Source organism: Myotis myotis, unplaced genomic scaffold (assembly GCF_014108235.1).
Source record: "Myotis myotis isolate mMyoMyo1 unplaced genomic scaffold, mMyoMyo1.p scaffold_m19_p_13, whole genome shotgun sequence".
In the NCBI taxonomy this organism is placed as follows: Eukaryota; Metazoa; Chordata; class Mammalia; order Chiroptera; family Vespertilionidae; genus Myotis; species Myotis myotis.
In genome coordinates, this window is record NW_023416317.1 from 50,300,642 (window position 1) to 50,319,572 (window position 18,931).

The 18,931-nt window shown below is 52.3% G+C and overlaps 1 protein-coding gene across 1 annotated transcript in view; it reads left to right on the top strand.

Moving 5' to 3' along the window:
* The window catches only part of ITGA9 (integrin subunit alpha 9), a 270,400-nt gene that overhangs the window by 69,692 nt on the left and 181,777 nt on the right, over positions 1-18,931 (top strand). Inside the window, exon 15 of the mRNA XM_036333155.1 lies at positions 5,446-5,606. Coding sequence (XP_036189048.1) covers positions 5,446-5,606 — 161 coding nt within the window. The remainder of the gene's footprint in view (positions 1-5,445; positions 5,607-18,931) is intronic.

The following is an 18,931-nucleotide window of genomic DNA, read 5'->3' on the forward strand; positions in this document are numbered from 1 at the left end:
AAAGGTTACACTTGGGGGGACCACTCTCTTGGGGACCTAGAAGCTGGGAGAAGAGCCCCTGCAAAGCTAGATCCTAAAGCTTGGAGGAGGGGCTGCTAGCTGGCGCTGCTGGTGTGTCTGAGGGGGTGCAGGGAGGCTGGCTGTGAGGGAGAAACTGAAACTTGAATCAACCGCTGTTGGAGCCAGCTGCTGTGAAAAACGGATGCTGGTGGGGATGGAAAGCAGGCAGGACCAAGCAAGCCCCTTCTCCCTCCTCCAGCCTTGCAGCCCCTGCCCCCCAGCTCTCCATCTTGGCAGAGCCACACAGAGGGCGACTGGCAAAGAGGAAATGAGTTTGCCGAGTCCCTTCCCGGCACCGCAGAGTGAGGACAGGTTTGGAGCTGAGAGATGACAGCTTCCAAAACCAGCCCAGTGGGTGTCCAGTCCCAGGGAGTTACTGAAGCGCCTGCTGGGTCAGTCAATCAGCAGATCCTTATTAAGCTCTTAAAAATGCTTGGTCCTGGGTGCAAAGCGGGGAAGAGGCCAGGCAAAGTCCTGTCCTCATGGAGCTTGCGATCGAGGGCGGGGAGAGGCAAATGATCCAGACAGAAACAGCCGATGTTGCTGCCTCTGGGTGTGTCTGAGCCCCTTTAGTGGCAGCCCCTTGGCTCACTGTTGGGGTGCAGACACAGCGCTGAACTCCAACAGCCTCAAGAACGGGTTTATGATGTATTGCATCGAGCAAGAGGTCTGCCCACCCCAAGTCTCATGAATCACTTCGTTCTTGGCTTGGGGAGTGGCCGTGGCTCCTCGGGGCCTCCTGGATGCCATAAGTAAGGTGGTGAATGCTTTGCCCCTGAGGACTCTGTCCCTGACCCCTGCTGGCCACACTGTAGCCTCCACCTGCCTGTCAGTCTCTGGAGGCCGAGAAGGAGCCGGCCATTCTGGCCTCTGACCTGAGTCCTTAGAGCAAAACCAGGGCGGGATGAGCCCTAAGTGGTTGTGTTTTGTGCTCTGATTCTGAGTCCTGTGCTTCCATGGCTCTCAGTCAGCCTGGCAAAGCCAGGAGCACTCAGGGGTGCCTGCCCTCCCTCCAGACCAGCAGCTGGGCCCCAAGGTCATCCAAGCCAATGCAGAAAAATAGGGTTGAAACCGGGAGACTTGATCCCTCACCCTTCCTCTGGCTTTTGGGGTGCATTTGTCTTAGCTCCTTCCAGTTTCTCCAGGAGCATAGGGATGGGCTAATGAGGCAAATCCGTGTGAGATGAGGAATGGGACAACCTGGTGTGATAATCACCACTCATTCTGTGGAAGCAGAAATCCTTGCCCTTCCTCTCCTTGGAGACCCTAAGGCAAGTATGTCAAACTCTCGGCCCGGGGGCCGCATGCCTCGTTTATTGGGCCTGTGTTAGCCTTTGAGTTTGACATGCTTGCTCTAAGGGGACCTCAGAGTAACTGGAAGGAGAATGCATGGGTTGAATTTCACCGCTGAAATCACGTTTTGACGGAACAAGGGAAGGAGTCAACTTGCTGGGAGAGACCAGAGCCAGGGCTGATGTGAGACAGCTGGCCCCCTCCTGGTCCAGGGGGGCCCTGGGGAGCCAGCTGGGGGCAGGGGCAGGAGGCGGCTGGAAGCGGTACTTGGGGCTGATCAGCTTTTCCATCAACATGACATCATTGGACATGGCATGGACACAAGCTGCCAGGAGGCAAACCTGCAGACGTGAGAGGTGCTGTTGGGGAGGGTCCTAATCAGAACCAGCACCCTCGGGGGGGGGGGCGGGGGGCGGCTGGCTGGGCTGCCTGCAGCGGGGCACCCTCCCCCATGGCCCAGCGCCCTCACCGAGCGGGCTGATTGGCTGCTTCCGCAACGTCCCCTCCCCTTCTCAGGGGCTCCCTTTCAGACACACGTGGGGTGGGTGCCGTTGAAAACTACCAGCCACGCTCAGGGCTTCCGCATGGGCTGCACTTCTTCCTGCCACCCTGGCAGCTCCGAGACCTCCTCCCTCAGGCTGGGTTTCCATCCTTACGTCTCCTGGGGGGCTGCTTCCTTCTAGGAGAGAGAGTTTGATACGGAGGGAACTTCTGTTTGTGTAATTTAAAACGTCAAAGTAAGTTTTAAATCGAGGAGAAGCACTAAGTAGGCGATCCTTAAAGATGAAAAGCTTCCAGAATGCTGGCGCTCGGGGAGTTGGAGGATTGGGCCTGTCTGCGACCGTACGCTGGAGCATTTGAGAAGAGTCTGGCCGGTGAACGTGCCGCCATGCCCACGTGCACCTCGAGCAGGCGTGCTGTGGTCCTCGGCTCAATCTCTGAGCTGCTTCTCCCGTCCCTTGAGTCGCAGGAGGGACGGGTGGCGTCCGCGATTCTGCAGTGAGACGGGGCTCTGTGGACTGAAGTTGGGCTTTGTCAAGTGCCCAGCACAGTGCTTGGCACGTGTTGAAAGCTGAGCCCATTCCCTTTTCCTGACTTGCCCCATTTTAATTCGGATCCTTCCAGAAGCAGAGCCTGGAGTTAGGGGACTCGGGGGCACGTCGCTGATGCAGGAGGGTGACCCCAGGAAGCACCAGTAGGAAAGGGGGACAGTGAGACAGGAAGGGAAGGCAGCGGCGCCCGTCAGGGTTCCCCGGATAAACAGAACACGAGGATGCGTGGCTCTGGAAGTGGAATGCCTTCTTTTTCGGGGGAACTTTCGTCTTCTTTTGCTTTAGGTCTTCGGCTGATTAGGTGAGGCCCACCCACGTTATGGAGGGTAATCTGCTTTATTCGCTTTGTACTGATTTAAATGTTAATCTCATCAAAAAAAACAAAACACCTTTTTGGTGGCGTCCCGATTGGTCTTTGACCAAGTATCTGGGTAACTGTGGCCCAGTTGAGTGGACTCACAAGCCATCATCACAGCTGCCACACAGAAGGTGTGTGGCTGAGCACGTCACCGCCGTGGGCTGGAGGTGAATTCTACGGGGGACCCTGGGAGGGAGGGTGGAGCGCCTCTCAGAGTAACACCTCCCAAGGGACGAGGGAGCTGGGTCATGCCGTCCTGAGGGCTGCTCTGGGCACGGGAGCCCTGGGATGCCCCCGGCCTGTCCTGCACCTGGGCAGAGCCACCAGAAAGCCCTTGGGAAAGGGGGTGCAGGTGCTGGCAGGGGCAAGGCAGGCTGGACAGCGGAGACGCGGGAAAAGCCAAGAGGATGTGGGTGGGGCCCTGCTATGATCCGCTCTGTTTTCCTGTGTTCTTTTCCGCCCAGGTTTTCTCCGAGCTCAGCCAGCTCGCTGCTGGCAAGATGGGTCAAACCTGTGTTCTCTGCATGATCATCCTTCCCGAGGGAGGGTCACCACAGCACTGTCACCTGGGAGGAAGGCCAGGGAGGGGGCTGCCCAGAGGCCCCGGTTGGCAGCTGCCACCACCACAGTGGTGGTTTGCCAAGGCCTCCGGCTCCTCTTCCATCGACGACACCCACCTCTAGCTCCGATCTTGCTAAACAGAACTAGGACACTCCCTTCACTTACACTTGTCCTCTCTTACTGTGTGGCTGTTGCTCAGAGCAGTGGTGACCAGTAAAAAGGAAATTGGCCGGAGTTCAGTTCTAGATCTTTGCGCTTGTTTGGCTGTGCACTCAGAAATTCGAGGTGTGTTTTTTGCCAGCCGTATAAGAAATGCACCAAGAACCCGGGTGGGAGGAGTAGCCCGCATGGCAGACTAGGGAGGCCTAGATCCCGCCCTGAGGTGCATGGCTCTCTGGCCTGGAGCAAGTCTTGTTTGCTTTTGAGGCCTCAACTCCTCATCTGAAAAATGAGGGTTTGGACTGGATGGTCCCTAGGATTGCCCTGAACACTTGACGTTCTACGCATGCACCCCATTTTCCGCTGCTGTCGGCCAGGGAGTCGGGGTGTCTCTTGCACAGGCTCCTGTGTGTTGCTGCTGAAGTACTTTCCCACGGGCATTCTTTTCCTCTTAATAGTGTCTCCCGGATGCTCTAGGTCCCAGGTCGCTCCTGGTGACCCAGCCTTGCCGTGGACATCAGCTGTTTGCTGCAAGAAACAAGTTGGGGCAGACTGGCCCTTGCTGCCCAGGAATCCGCCAGCTTGGCCTGGCAAGACGCCTGAGATGGCAGAGGCCCAGGGAAACCATTAAATGCATCAAAAACATGCCCGGTGGCAGCTGCAGAGTGCCAGCCCAGGTCACTCTCTCTCTCTCCTGTTCCATGCCTACCCTGGTGGCTGAGCCCTGTGATGGGATTCAAAGCTGGAGCCATCCGGGTACCTGGCCTCCCAAATGTCAGTGCCCGTGGGCGTGAGGATGCCAGAGCCCAGCTTCCAAGAGATGCGGGGGGTGGGGGTGGGGCAGGGTTCCCCATTGCTCAGCAGTCTCATATGGTCACTTACGGACAGAAAGTTCCTTTTCTCTCACTTTACAAATGTCATATCCCACAAAGCAGCTAAAAATGAAGTGGAACAAAGGGGCTGACCTCTGAAACGGGGTTCTTTGGTACAGATGAGCAGTGAAATAGGCCTGTTGATACTAATGCCATATTTACCTACTAAAACACATTGTCCTATATTTTCTAACAGACTCAAATAACAGATGTGGAACGAACCTTTTGGGTTCATCCAATGGGCATTCTTTATTGTGACCATTTTTTTTAAAGTCCCAGATTGTGTCATAGCAGGCTCTGCCAGCTGGCATTACACACAGAGGGGTAAGTGATGCGTTTGGCTCTGCAGGAGGGCACCTCATACATGCCCCACGGCGGTCATGGTTTTGTTAACATGGTAGGCACTCTACAGTGTGTGATTCCCGCATGTGGCTGCCTGGGAAGAAAGCTTCAGACTGTGTGTGAGTTTCCGTGAGTGTCAGTTCTATGAGGACAGGGGGATTGGTCTGTGTGGTTCACCAGTGTGTCCCCTGTACCCCACAGTGCCTGGCACACGGTCTGTACCCAGTGGTGCACAACCCAGTGGACGGAGTGATTATAGAGCACGACCTAACGTCTGCGATATGAGTCGGAAATGAGTGGATAATTCCTCCCTTGTGTTGGGCATAGATCCCATTGCTTTGTAGAAGTCACTGTTACAGGCAGCCTGATCTTTTGAGCAGCTCCTAGTGCTATTCTGTGGGTTCGACGGGGTGTCCTCTTGGCAGGACACTGATCGCGTTGAGCACAGCGGATTGTTGACGCGGGTCTTGGTGGCTCAGTTGATAGTTCATGAGGTTTAAATCAGGGGGAGCCACGGAGTGTGATGCACAGAGGCTCGGCAGGAAGGCCGGGGCCCCTGGTCGTCTCTGGATTCTGCCAGCACCTGGCTGTATGCTTCTCGCCGAGGAGGTGTAGGCCCAGGCAACAGGCCCCTGTGCAGCGGAGGGTTAGGTGTCTGAGATGCACTTGTGATCCTGTGAGGAGGAGTGGAGCTGGCTTGACCCTGTGTGTCTGTCCTCCCTGACATTTCGACCTTATGTATTGGCAGGCCTGAATTACATTCTGACGGCGGATGTGGCGAAAAAGGAAAAGAGCCAGCTGCCCCGGGTCTACTTTGTGCTGCTGGGAGAGACCGTGGGCCAGGTCTCGGAGAAGCTGCATCTGGCGCACATGGAGGAGACGTGTCATCACTACGTGGCGCACGTGAAGGTCAGTCCTGCTTTGCATCCTCCGCCTTTGAGGTCTGCACATGTGCACGTGGGACTGTGGAAGCTGCGTTCGTTGTGCATTGAGTGTGCTCTGACGTCCAACATCGTCACGAGCAGGAGAACATTCCTTCATTCTTGTTTTAAAGTTTGAGTCTGACAGCCCTTTATTTATATTATCGTGCTGGTCTCGGTCCCCAAGGGGCGTTTTGGTGGGTGGGCCAGGAGAGCAGTCACCCTCTCTGTCTTTGACTTGTTTTTCTGGGAGGTTTCTCTTCCACTCCCCTCAAGGAGGCTCAGTAATCTTCTCAGAGGAGAGTCACAGAAGCACATGCTTCTGGGTCTGCAGTGATGCTGGATCGCACTGCACCTGATGCCCGCTCAGTGGTCCACTACGTGTTATCTCAGAGTCATGGGTAAGGCGTTTTAAAACTGGTTGGACTAGATTTTTCTCCCTTGGACTAGGTTTTTCTCCCCGGATTACTTTCTGTTTATTTTAGGAGTGCATTCTTTTGGCTTCTTTCCCCTCTCACTCTAAATAAATGCTCAAATGCTTTTCTCCTCTTGAAATTGTTTGTTAAATACACTTTGCTGCTAATTCAGGAGGCCAGCCTTTGATTAGCTACAGAGTGGGCCCTGTGTAGGCAGGCGATGGCAGGGTGGGAATCTTGGTTATGCCCAGGGCTGAGGAATGACCAGCCACTGACGCACAGGCAGAGAGCACAGGAGGTGGGAGGACCCCTGTGATCCAGGCCACATGGGAGGTGAAATGAATGTGGGCTTTGGAGTCTCACAGGCCCAGTTGGTCTCCAGTCAGATGAATACATTGACTTCTCTGTGTCTCAGTTTCTGCAACTCTAAAATGGGCACAGTAGCCCTAGCTGGTTTGGCTCAGTGGACAGAGCATCATCCTGCAGACTAAAGGGTCCTGGGTTCCATTCCGGTCAAGGGCACATTCCCCGGGTTGCGGGCTCAATCCCCAATCGGGGGCATGCAGGAGGTAGCCGATCATTGGTTTCTCATCATTGATGTTTCTCTCTCTCCTTCTCCCTTCCTCTCTGATATCAATAAAATATATTTAAATGAATAAATAAAATGGGCACAGTAATACTTACCTTGAAAGGTGGTTGTAAGAATTAAACAGTACAGGATGAATATACTTACAGAACCTTGCATTGAGCCTGAACACAGCAGATGCTAAGTAAGCATCCTTATCATTTGGTTTGGGCTATATGTAATCGCCAATATTCTAATAGTCTTAGCTTACAAAAATGGAAATTTCATGTAGTTTAACCTAATATTATTAGCGAGTGACTTTCTGACGATCTCAAAAATAGTCCACAGATTAGAGATGAAGTGTCATTCTATTATTGCCCTAAGTGCCAGAGCGGGAGAATAGCAGCTGCTTCTACATGTTTCTGAGTTGTATATAGAGAAATGGGGCACACATCCATGGCACTTGGCCTGGCCCAGAGCCCATGAGGTCCATGCCCCTAAGAGGCCTTTCATTGGGGCTGGGTTACGTCTCCTGCCAGGACTCATGCTGGGACCTGCCCAGACCCACTGCCCTAAGGACCGGGTGAAAGCCATTTATAAAACAGTTCATCCCGCCCTTAAAAGCCCTCAGGATGGATGACCCAGCAGCTGAAGGTAAGCATTATCATTTGGTTGGGCAAATGCAATAATAGAATGACACTTCACCCTTAATCTGTGGACTATTTTTGCTGTTGTCAGAAAGCCACTGGCTCATAATATTAGGTTACACTACATGGAGTTGCCATTTTTGCAAGTCAAGAAGACTGTTAGAATATTGGCAATTACATATAGCTCAATCAAATGATAATAAAGCTTAGCACCTGGTGCGTTCAGGCTCCATGCAGGGTCCTTAAAGTGTACTCATCATGTAATGTTTCATTCTTGCGACCACCTTTCAAGGTAAGTAAACGTGCCCATTTTAGAGACGCTGAAACTGAGACACAGAGGGGTCAATGTATTCATCTGACTGGACACCAAGTGGCTCTGTGAGACTCCAAAGCCCACATTCATTTCACTTACCACATGGTCTGGGTCACAGGGGTCCTTCCACCTCCGGTGCCCTCTGCCTGTGGGTCAGTGGCTGGTCATTCCTCGGCACTGGGCACTCCCAGAGCACACCCGTGCCTTTCACCCCCTGAATCCGTCCCCTCCCCCAAGGCATGTTACCTGTACCCTTCTCTCTCCCAAGCTCTAAGGGCCCTTTCTTTTGCCTCTGTAACTTGTTTCCTGAGCCCCTATCTTCCCCCGCTCACTCCTACCTCTGTGACTTTCTAAATAAGTTTTCTCTTATAAAAATAAACAAACAAAACAGTTCATGCTCCTGTTAAGCCAGCCAGCCACCTACCCCTCTAGGTGTTACTTTACTTTGGCTTGGGGGTGCGAGGCTGCTCAGCACAGCTCACATTCTAGCATGGCCTGGTCTTAGGTACTTGTGCTTGGTCTCTCTGTACTTCCTGGAGGCGGGGCATCTTCTTGGAGGCGGGGCATCTTCCCTGGGACTTCCTCCTGCTGCGTCTCCCTCACATGCTGTCCTTCAGGGCTCTGGGGCCTCTTGCTTTGGCTGAGAGATAGGGTGGCACAGAGCTGGCCAGGCCTCTGCAGAGTGCCCTCGGGGAACAGCGACCCTGAGGTGCGGGCCAGAGGCAGCCTCCCAGCGTTCCCTGAGGAAGAGCAGGGCAGCCAGAGGCCTTCCTCCTGCCGCTCCCTGACATCCAGGGCAGCCAGATTGAGCAAATAAGACTATAGGGTTTTCTGGTTAAAGCTGCATTTCAGATAAACAACAAATAATTTTTTTAGTATAAGTACATCCCAAATAGTGCATGTGATATACCTCTATTAAAATATATTTGTTGAAATAGTTACGAGGATGCCAAGTACAACACAGGGAATCAAGTCACTACTAATACTGTAACGGCTGTGTAGAGTACAAGGTGGGTACTGGCAATACCAGGGGGAACACTTTGCAAAGTATAGGACTGTCTCTAACCCTACCCTTGGAACGCATACAAAACAATACTGAATGTAAACTGTAATTGAGAAACAAAACGAAAAAAAGCTGAAATTTAATAAAATGTATCTGTCGTTTATCTGAATTCAGATTTAACTGGCCGTCCTATTGGGAGGCGCACCCTATCCATGGCCTCCCACCCCATGCGTCACACTTCTCCGTTCAGTGCAAACGTGGCTGAGGAGAGGCGAGAGTGAGAGGTGGTCCTAGAGCGTAGAGGCTGAGGCTAGGGCTCAGGCGTGCAGAGCTGGCGTCGACCTTCCTGTGATTGTCTGGGTCACGGTAGGGAACAGCAGTGAACTTGGACCTGGTGAAATGCGGATATAGTTTATTGCTTGACCATTTTTTCATGCAGGGAGATGGGGGTGGGTGGCTACATCAGAAAGGCATGAGCCCTGAGGCGTTGATGGTTCGAGGCAGCATCCTTGTTAAGCAGCACTCAAGGTGTCTGATAACTTCTCGCCACAAGGAGAGGTGTGTGAGTGTGAGTGAGTGAGTGTGTGTGTGTGTGTGTGTGTGTGTGTGTGTGTGTGAGTGTCTGTGTGTGTGTGTTTCTACTAGTATTGTCTGGGTCCTAGCAGAGGACCCTGGTCATGGCCAAGTAAGCCAGTGAGGGTGAGCGCTAATGAGCTGGCGGGCTGTCTGCGGTGTGGCCCAGCTGGCCTGGCCTGTCGTTCCTCCAGATGTGAAGAAACAGCTGTGGAGGCCAGGGCACTTGTGGGGCCGAGACAGGCAGCAAGGCTGGGGGGAGGATCACCGCCTGGCTGCCTCCGGGAGCGAGGACTGGGAGCTGGTTGTCACAGCCCGAGAGCTCGGCGCAGCCTTTGCCTCCAGTGGAGCCTGTCGGAGGGTGTAATAGACAGCGGAGGAAGATAAATAAAAGTGCTGGCTTATCGCACACCATATGGCCGGCAGACAGTGAGGCAGGCCGGGCGGGCGGGCGTGTTTTGTTTAGGCTATCTTTAGGTTCTTTTTTCTTCTTTTCTTTAAGCCTGTTCCAATCTTTTTTCCCCCCTTCCTCCTTTCCCTGGTTTTTATTCCTTATATGGTGATAAGGATCTCCATCCTAGAGGACTGCCTGGGCTAACACCTGCTTCCAGGCTCGCCGCTTGGCCTGTGTTTTGTTCTGTTTGTGCCCCTGGTGGGGCCTCCAGGACATACAGAATTTGGGGATGAGCCCCCTCCTCCTGTGGCTGCCAATTCCATTCTCAGGGCCTCCCTGTGGTCATCAACGCCGAGGCCCATCCAGTTGCTTCCTGGGCCTCTCTGCCTCACAGCCCACGTGCCTCACTTTTCCTCCTCTCCTCCCCCCAAACCAGCCCCGTGTGGGGGACAGGCCCCTTTTGGTGAGGGGGCTGGAAACCTTTGTGAATCCCCATGGTCAACAGGCCACACACCACCCGTCAGCCTCAAGGCTTTCTCTACCACGTGGCCTCAGTTTACCTTCCTAGCACCTCTGAATCACATGTGCCCTGGGCTCTGGTCCAGGTGAACTGGCCCTTTCCTCCTGGGACGTGCCCTGTGCTTCCTGCCTTGGTTCTGGGGCTTGCCCCAGTGTCTCTGGCTCTTCAGTCGTCAGAGACCCAGTGTTTTTGTTTCTGATAGGTTTGTACTGATTTCAGAGAGAGGGAGAGATAGAAACATCAATGAGAGAGAAACATCAATCAGCTGCCCCCTGCACGCCCCCTACTGGGGATCGAGCCTGCAGCCCTGGCATGTGCCCCACCCAGCTGGGAGTGGAACCATGACCTCCTGCTGCATGGGACAGTGCTCCACCAACTGAGCCACAACCGGCATATTTTTTTTTCTTTAAATCAGCTGACTTCCAGCCTCAAATAAAGTAATTTAAAACAGAAACGCTGTACCCCCCCTGTAAGCAGAAAACCAATTATCGCATGCCAAAATAGAAAGTAACTGTAAAAATAAATACGTCGAAGACACAACAACGTCATTGAACTCTAACTGGATTTCATTGTTTGCCAAGTGTCTGAAGAAGCAGCCTGCCCTCGTGTCAGGAGGGGAGGCTATGGCGTGCTCGGGAAGCACGGAGCGCACACTGGCACCACTCTGGAACTTTCTCCCTGGTGCAGTCAGAGGACTCTAGGGGAATCACTTTCAAACATGGCAGCCCTTTTGTAGAGCAGTGCCCATGGGCCGTGGAAACCACGCCGTGAGCCCCGTTTGGGAAGCCCTGCGTCCTGGCACGCTCGGCTGCGGCTGGCTGTGCCTCACCCTCCTGCCTGCGGAAGGTCGGTCTGTTCTTCAAGGCTCGGTCAGTCCACAGGTCTTCAGTGTCCGCCGCCACTGTCCTTGGTGATGCCACTGTAACCGGACAGTCAATGGTCCGTGCTGCTTGTCACTCCTTGAGCCACTTAAGCAGAGACAGGGTTGAATTATATGAGCATTTATTCCCATCCTGCCCTCAGTATGGGAGAGCAGCAGGTCACCCACAAAAGTTTGCTCTGCACCCCACCATAAGCCAGCTGCTTATATTGGGTAGAAGGACAAAGATTCCATGGGGAAGTAGGCAAAGGGTAGGCCAAATGGGCAGTTAACAGGTCTGGAGATTTGCACAGGCCTGTGGTTGTGCAAGGGCTGGGGGCCTCCAAAGGGCTTAGTGATATGCAAGGGCTGGGGGTCTTCAAAGGGCTGGCGGCTCTGGTTTCTGCAACAAGGTTGTTAATCTTTCCATGGTCATAGGCAGCTCCCTGAGGGGGAGGACGGGCTGCATTTCCAGGTGAGCTCTCAGGTCCCACCTGCAACTCCCAGCTAGGTTAGAATGTGCCTTCTTTAATCAGAACAAAACAATCCCGGTTAACAGAGCAGGATTAATATTACTTACAATGATAGCTAGTCCCCAATATTCTATTTCTGCCCCTATCACCCGTTCGCTTCCTGTCTTCTCAGAGCTGCCCGACTCCTGCTTTGAGAATGAAAGATAAGCACAAAATAAGTGCTTGTCAAGCTGAAACTGGTTGACAGGACTAATTGGGTCAGCTGGAGTGTGGGATCACAGGCAGCATCCGATCAGGGCGGGGCCTGCTCAGGTCTCTGTGGACCTACAGCTGGGAAGCGGTGTCATGAGACGATGGAGCAGAGAGTTTTGGATGCATGGCCGACGCTGAAGAGTACATACGAGTGTCTTGTCATTACCGCACCGTTCTCTGGTCCTTAGGCATTGACCTGGGTGCTAGCTGTGCTCCATCCCGGAGTCCTGCACGACCCCCGAGAAAGCCAGCCCTTTGTGAGGTCAGGCGCGTAGGTCTCACGGGCCAACTGGAGCCTCCTCAGGAGCCAGGAAACCAGGGGGACAGCGCTGAGTCTATGCAGGGACCAGCCCAGGCCAGGCCCAGGGCGGGGTCAGTTGCATCATTCCCAACTGTGAGGATGAGTGACACCCCAGCTAGAGGCCTGCAGAAACCTTTGGTGAGCAAGACCACGCGCCAGCCACTGCAAAGGGAGCCGATAATAAGGACGAATGCGAAAAGGAAGAAAAGCCACTCCAGGGTCGACAAGGGGCTGGAAAAGCTCAGCAGCTCTCTGAGGAGCTGCAGAGTTCCCAAGGCTGTGCTTTTATGTGGCGGGAGGAACCGTCAAGGGAGCTTGAACCCGAAGTTGCTACAGCTGCTTTGTCACTTGTGGGGGCGGATGGCCATCCTGGTGTGGCGAAGGGCAGGGCATCACACTGGCCACCGTGTCTTACGATGAGAACTTTTAAGACCTACTCTCTTAGCAGCTTTCAAATCTATAGCACGGTATTGTTAACTGTAGTCACCATGGTGTACATGGCATCCCCAGGACTGCCTTTGTCACTGTACCTTTTGACCACTTTTATCCATCTCCTCGGTCCCTTCCTCTGGCAATCCTCAATTCGTTCTGCTTATGAGTTTGGTTTTGCTTTTTTTTTTTTCTTTAGATTTCACATATACGTGAGATCACAGAGTGTCTTTCTTCGCCTGACTTATTTCACTTTTCGTAAATGCCGCTTTAATAATGGCATGTCTAACCACAGACTCATAAACCTTCTGAAAATTTAACAGTTGGCTCCTGCAAGCCAGCCACAGGGAGCTCCCCGCTCCGTAACCATGGTATCTGTTGTGTTTGTTACTGAGTTGCTCGTATCACTCAAGTCATGCCTTCCACACCAAGATGTTTTGATTAGCAGAGTCCTTTTCTTCTTGTTTCCTGTGTCTTTTTCAGTCGGCTAAGAATAGGAAAGTAAGCCTGTGGGGTCAGTTTCACCACCCGGCCGTAGCTTTACTATCTGCACGTTTGGTTCAGGGGCACTCTGTATTTTGACTGAAATTATTAGGTGGTTTAATAGTTTCCATTTAAAATAATGAAAAAGATTTTTCATTAAAAATCGATCAAGCCCGGCTGGTGTGGTTTGGTGGTTGAGCGTCGACCTATGAACCGGGAGGTCACCATTCGATTCCCCATCAGGGCACAGGCCCAGGTTGCAGGCTCGGTCCCCAGTAAGGGGCGTGTATGAGGCAACTGAGCAATGATTCTCTCTCATCATTTCTTTTTCCCCAAAAGCATCATTTTATTAGCAAAATTCTGAAAGCTGGCCCAGCGATAATAAAACAGCTCCTATCATGGAACATCACTGATGTTTCCATCTCTCTCTCCCTCTCTGAAATCAGTAAAAATATATTTAAAAAAATAAAAATAAAACTTGATCAAGTTCACTTTTCCTCATCCCTCATACATGTTGGGGTTCTGTTCAGCAACCCTCTACACGCCAAAGAGTAATGAGGAGCTGATTGTTGAGCTGCGTGGAGGAGGGGAGGGGCCTGGTGAAGGGAACTGTTTGAACCCCGGGAGTCTCCTCAACTCCTGAGACTGAAACTGGCCCGGTGCTGATCAGTGCAGGACGGACTGGCGGGGTACTGCCGGGCACCCTCCCCCCCCCCCCCCCCGCTTGGGTGACCTCTAATTTTAAGAATGGGGAGTTTGCTGGTTGTAGTTGAGTGGGATGGTGGAAGGGGTTCTCTCACTGGCAGCCAGGAATGCCCCCACAAGGAAGAGACCCCCCTTCCAAGTAGCTGTCTGTAGGTGGTTGGCCCTGTGTCATGAGAGCTGGAATAGTGGTGGGCAAAGGAGAAAAAACGATCCATGTGTGTCCTAGCAGTTTTGTGTGAAGAGAGTGATATAAAACTGCTTCTTTTTATAAAAGCACTAGAGGCCCGGTGCACGAAATTTGTGCATGGGTAGGGTCCCTAGGCCTGGCTGGTGATCAGGGTCTTCCTGCTGCCAGCCGGGCCTTCCTTCTTTCCATGCCGCCCCCTGGTGATCAGCACACGTCATAGCGAGCGGTCGAACTCCAGGTCGGTCAAATTCCCTAGGGGACAATTTGCATATTAGCCTTTTATTATATAGGATTAGGGTCTGGCCAGTGTAGCTCAGTGGTTGAGCGTCAACCAGGAACCAAGAGGTCACCTGGTCAGGGCACATGCCTGGGTTGCGGGCTCAATCCCCTATGAGGAGTGTGTAGGAGGCAGCTGATCAGTGATGTTTCTCTCTCATCGATGTTTCCATCTCTCTATTCCTCTCCCTTCCTCTCACTCTAAAAATCAATTAAAACATATTTAAAAGTAAATAAAATAAACGCATCAGGGCAGTGCATATAACAAGAAAATCCGTAGTAACATAACAGTGCTAATAGCTCTTTCACTGAACATTTAGTGATGACATTATTATTATACATAAAATGATATTTATTATAATGACATGGGTTTCCCATGTCAGTCCAAGAACTGTACTCCCAACTGCTGCCACATGTGTCGTATCTGATGTGCCCTGTGGCTAGAGCAACGTTTCTCAACCTTCCTAATGCTGTGACCCTTTAATACAGTTCCTCATGTTGTGGTGACCCCCAATTTCATTGTTACAAATTGAACATAATTAAAGCATAGTGATTCATCACAAAAACAATATGTAATTATATATGTGTTTTCCGATGGTCTTAGGCGACCCCTGTGAAAGGGTCGTTCAACCCCCAAAGGGGTCGTGACCCACAGGTGGAGAACCGCTGGGCTAGAGGGAAGCTCAGGTGTGGGTTTGTGAGCCCCAGGGCCAGGGAGGGGCAGTGGGTGGAGTTTCCTCTTTCCTCCTCTTTGATCTTTCCCTTGGTCTTTGGCCTCAACCATTTAAAAAGATAAATCTCATTTAATCCTCGCTTGAGGAACTCGGAGTCTGGTTCATGCATGCTGCCCACCAGCTTGTGTGTACATGGTGGGTGCCAGGCTCTGCTGGGTGCAGGGAAAGGAAGACCAGGGCTCGCCTCTGAGAAGCTCAGGTTGTTTCACACCCGCATTTGGGGCCCTGGCCAGTTTCCAGTTTGCCCCTTGCGCCTCCCACTTCTCTATTTTCCATTCGCTTCTACACGCATCACTGATATAGTGGCCCATGCCCAGGCGTGCCTGGGACAGGCCTGGTTTACACGTGTGGGCCCAGCAGAGCCATGAATAGTTACCCTTTCACTCTCAAAGTGTTCCCGTTTAGATGGCAAATTACGTGTGCCACTGCATTTATTGAGCGCCCACTATGTGCCAGATACTGTGCTGATCCCTGGGGGAGATGGCGAACAGCAAGACACAGCCCCTGCATCCAAGGAACGCTTGGCCTCTTGGCCTCCATTCTGAAAGCCATGGCTTGGCCAAGTCGGGCAGCCTCATGCCGTCAGATTCCTTGCATTTGCTCTTGTTGCTCCCTTCCCACTAGCTTTACCCGTGCAAACCTTACCTCCCTCTCCAGTATGGCGGCCCGGCACCCTGATTCCTCGCCCCGCTTCCTCCTTTCACACCCCCCTGCCCCCCCCCCCCCCCCCCCCCAATCCCGTAGGCTCTGGACCTTCTTCCCAGCTGTGTTCCTTGGTGTCTGTCAGCTCGGGCCATCATAGCAAAGTACTGCACACACTAGTGGCTTAAACGACAGATTTAGTTCTCACAGTTCTGGAGGCTGTAAGGCCAAGGTCAAGGTGTTGGCAGGTTTGGTTTCTCCTGAGGCCTCTCCTTGGCCTGCAGATGGCTGCTTGCCCCTTGCGTCCTCCTGTGGTCTTCCCGGTGTGCTTGTCTGTGTCCTCATCTCCAGTTCTTATAAGGACACCCCTCACATTGGATTGGGGCCCACCCTGATGAACCCATTTTAACTAAATTACCTCCTAATGACCCTGCCTTTACATGCAGTTCCCTTCTGAGGTTCTGGGGTTTAGGACTTCCATGGAGGAATTTGGGGAGGACCAAGTCAGCCTTTCACACTCTGGGACTTGCTTTGTGTCTCTCCTATGGGATGATCAGCGCTTTTAGGGCAGACAGCTGATGACATTTGGTTCTGTCATCCTGGGCCATGCCTACTATGGAATAGGACCGCCGAAACGCTAGTCAAATGACTGATGAGGTTCCAGTGTCATTTCACCCTCACCGTCCATTTCGAAGGATGAGGAAAGTTACTGGACTGAACTTCAAAGGGGATTTTTGTTTCCTGAGGTAATGATCCAATGTTTCTGATCCTGGAAAAGATGTTGGTGGATGAGACCATAGGAACACACACGCATGCACTCACACACGCACACAACATAACCATTTTTAGGGTCATTTAAAAAACAAGGGATTGCTTTCTGGCTCATCTCTCTCTTTGGGTATAGATGTAATCCAGGGAAAAGGCAACGTCCAGATATTTACCCCATAGCATCAGTGTGGGGATAAAATGAGACCTGTTTAGAAAGTGCTAAGCTCAGCACGCTGGAAAATATGCAAACTCGTACGTGAGAATCCTCCCTACGTCCACTGGGCTGGAGTTTCTAGGCAGGTGTCTCCCCTCCCCTTTTAGCCCTTTGTGGTTTTGCTTATTATTTGTTTAAAACCCCAAACCCACCAGATGGTGATTGTGGAGTCGCATGGGCACTCTGTCCCACGTGCTGAACCTGCCTTGGACGGAATGAAGGGAGGCCCGAACACTTGCAGGAAACGGTTCAAGGCTGTAGCATCTTTAAAAAACCACACAGAGCAATTGCCCCGTGTGTAGTCAGCTCTGTGGCTCGCGGGGATGCCTGGCGGCAGGAAGTTGATTCAGTTGGCGGGGGGCCAGGCCTAGGCCCCGGGGTAGTGGTGACCCCTTCCTTCTGTCCAGGAAGCGGAGTTGTCCTTGTGTGGAAACTTTAGAGCATCACTGTCCAATAGGAACGTAACGTGGGCCACAGACGTGATCGTAAATTTTGTAGTTGCTACATTGAAGATGTTAAACCAGGAACATTAATTTGAATAAGATATATTATTCAACCCAATATATGCAAAATATTATCATTTCAACATGTAAGCCACGTACATATTATTAATGAGATATTTGTGTGCTTTTTTGCACTAGGTCTTTGGAACTCGATATGTCTTTTTTAAAAAATATATTTTATTGATGTTTTACAGAGAGGAAGGGAAAGGGATAGAGAGTTAGAAACATCGATGAGAGAGAAACATCGATCAGCTGCCTCCTGCACACCCCCCACTGGGGATGTGCCCGCAACCAAGGTGCATGCCCCGACCGGAATTGAACCCGGGACTCTTCAGTTCACAGGCTGACACTCTATCCACTGAGCCAAACCGGTTAGGGCTCGATCATGTCTTTTAGCCACATTTGATGTGCTTCCTAGGCACACGTGGGTAGTGGCTACCCTATCAGGCAATGCTGGTCTTGAGTCAAACCTCCTGGTCCCCTTGGGGGACATTGGGATTGCTGCAGGGGCCGGAGCGTGAATTCATACGTGCAAGCACATTCCCTGAGCCAACTCATAGCCCAAGGACAGTTTCTGCCACCAGAGGTACCGAGAAACACGTTCATCTTCGAAAGGTTGCCTTCATGCTTAGATTAGGAAGCGTGCTTCCGAAGTGCCTCCCCGGAGCCCAGGGGTCCATAAACGTGGTGCTGAGGGTGTGCAAACTCTTTCGGCCTTTCAGAAAGCCTTGCAGGAGTCCCAGCACTGGCCCTCCCCAGCGGCATTGCTTTCCGCAGGGGTTAGGACAGCGTGGGGAGCCTGTGCTGTCAGGGTTTCTGCTTAGGTTTTGATGACATGGTGGGATTCCTGGGATCACGCTGGAGGGGGTGGGGCTGAGAGTGGGTGCAGAAATGCTTGGGGCTGGAGGGGCCCGCGGTTCTGGTGTCATGTTCCTCACCCATGGACGTAGGTACTGACCTTCCTTGGACTCATTAGTCAACCCTGTTAACACTCAGAGGCTTGGAGGGCACCACGGTGGCGGAAGTAAGTGAGCACTGTCAGTGGTTAAGGGCTTCCTGTGTTGAAGTCAGGGCTAAGCGTTTCCTTGGTGCCACAAACAATGCTCTCCGCCTGATGGAATGGCGGGAGGTGCAATTTGGCCCTCCCTCCCTCCAGTGCCTCTGCCTACAGCTGCTCTGCTGGTGGGGTGTTCCCTGTTCTCGAGCAGAGAGCCATGCACAGGGCACTGGGGGTCACTCCAGGGCATGGGAGGGAGCCATTGTGTTTGGCAGCCCAGCTGGCATTGGAGGTACAGATAACCTGAGAGTCCTTCCTGTACTGTACCAGAGTCCATCCCCTGTCATCACACCCCCTCCTAGTCCTGCCCTGAGCGGCCACAGGCATCTGCCTGTCCGTCCTCCCAGCCCCCCACTTCCTGTTTCCTCCCAGGCTCCGAGGGGCCCATTTCCCTTGGGTCTCCAGTTTGCTGTTCCATTAGCCAGATACCCTCACTCTTTGTTTTCATCCCTTTCTTCCTTTGTATCTGAACTTTTAGCCACTCCCTCCCCAAAGGTCAGGGAAAATAAAGGGGAAGAAATTCAAGCCAGCCCCGTTTTTGCTCTTAGTCAACACCAGTGTGGGAAGAGGCCTGCAACAGAGGGTTAAATACAAGTGTTAATTCCTTCCCCTTGGCCAGTTCCTTCGGGCTGGCTGAGAAAATCCTGCCACCTGGACCCACAGCTGGCTGACGCCTCTTCCACAGTGTGTGGGTCTGGATTCAACACCGGTGTTTATCCATGGGACTCTCCAGAAATTTGATATTTGCTCCTCTTTCATCCTGTACTTGCCCCGGGCTTGATGTCCTCCTTCCCATCTGCTTGGTCAGAGAAATGTTAGCATATAGCAGATAGTATCCTTACTCCATCAACTAATGAGCCCAAAAGTACCATGTACTTGGGTTACAACCAAGGTAGTACTGGCAAGAAATAGACATATATTCAAAGAGGTTGGGTTACTTTTATTAATGACAAACCCATAAAGAGCTCCTAAGAGAGCATAAGTAACAGTTGGCATCAGG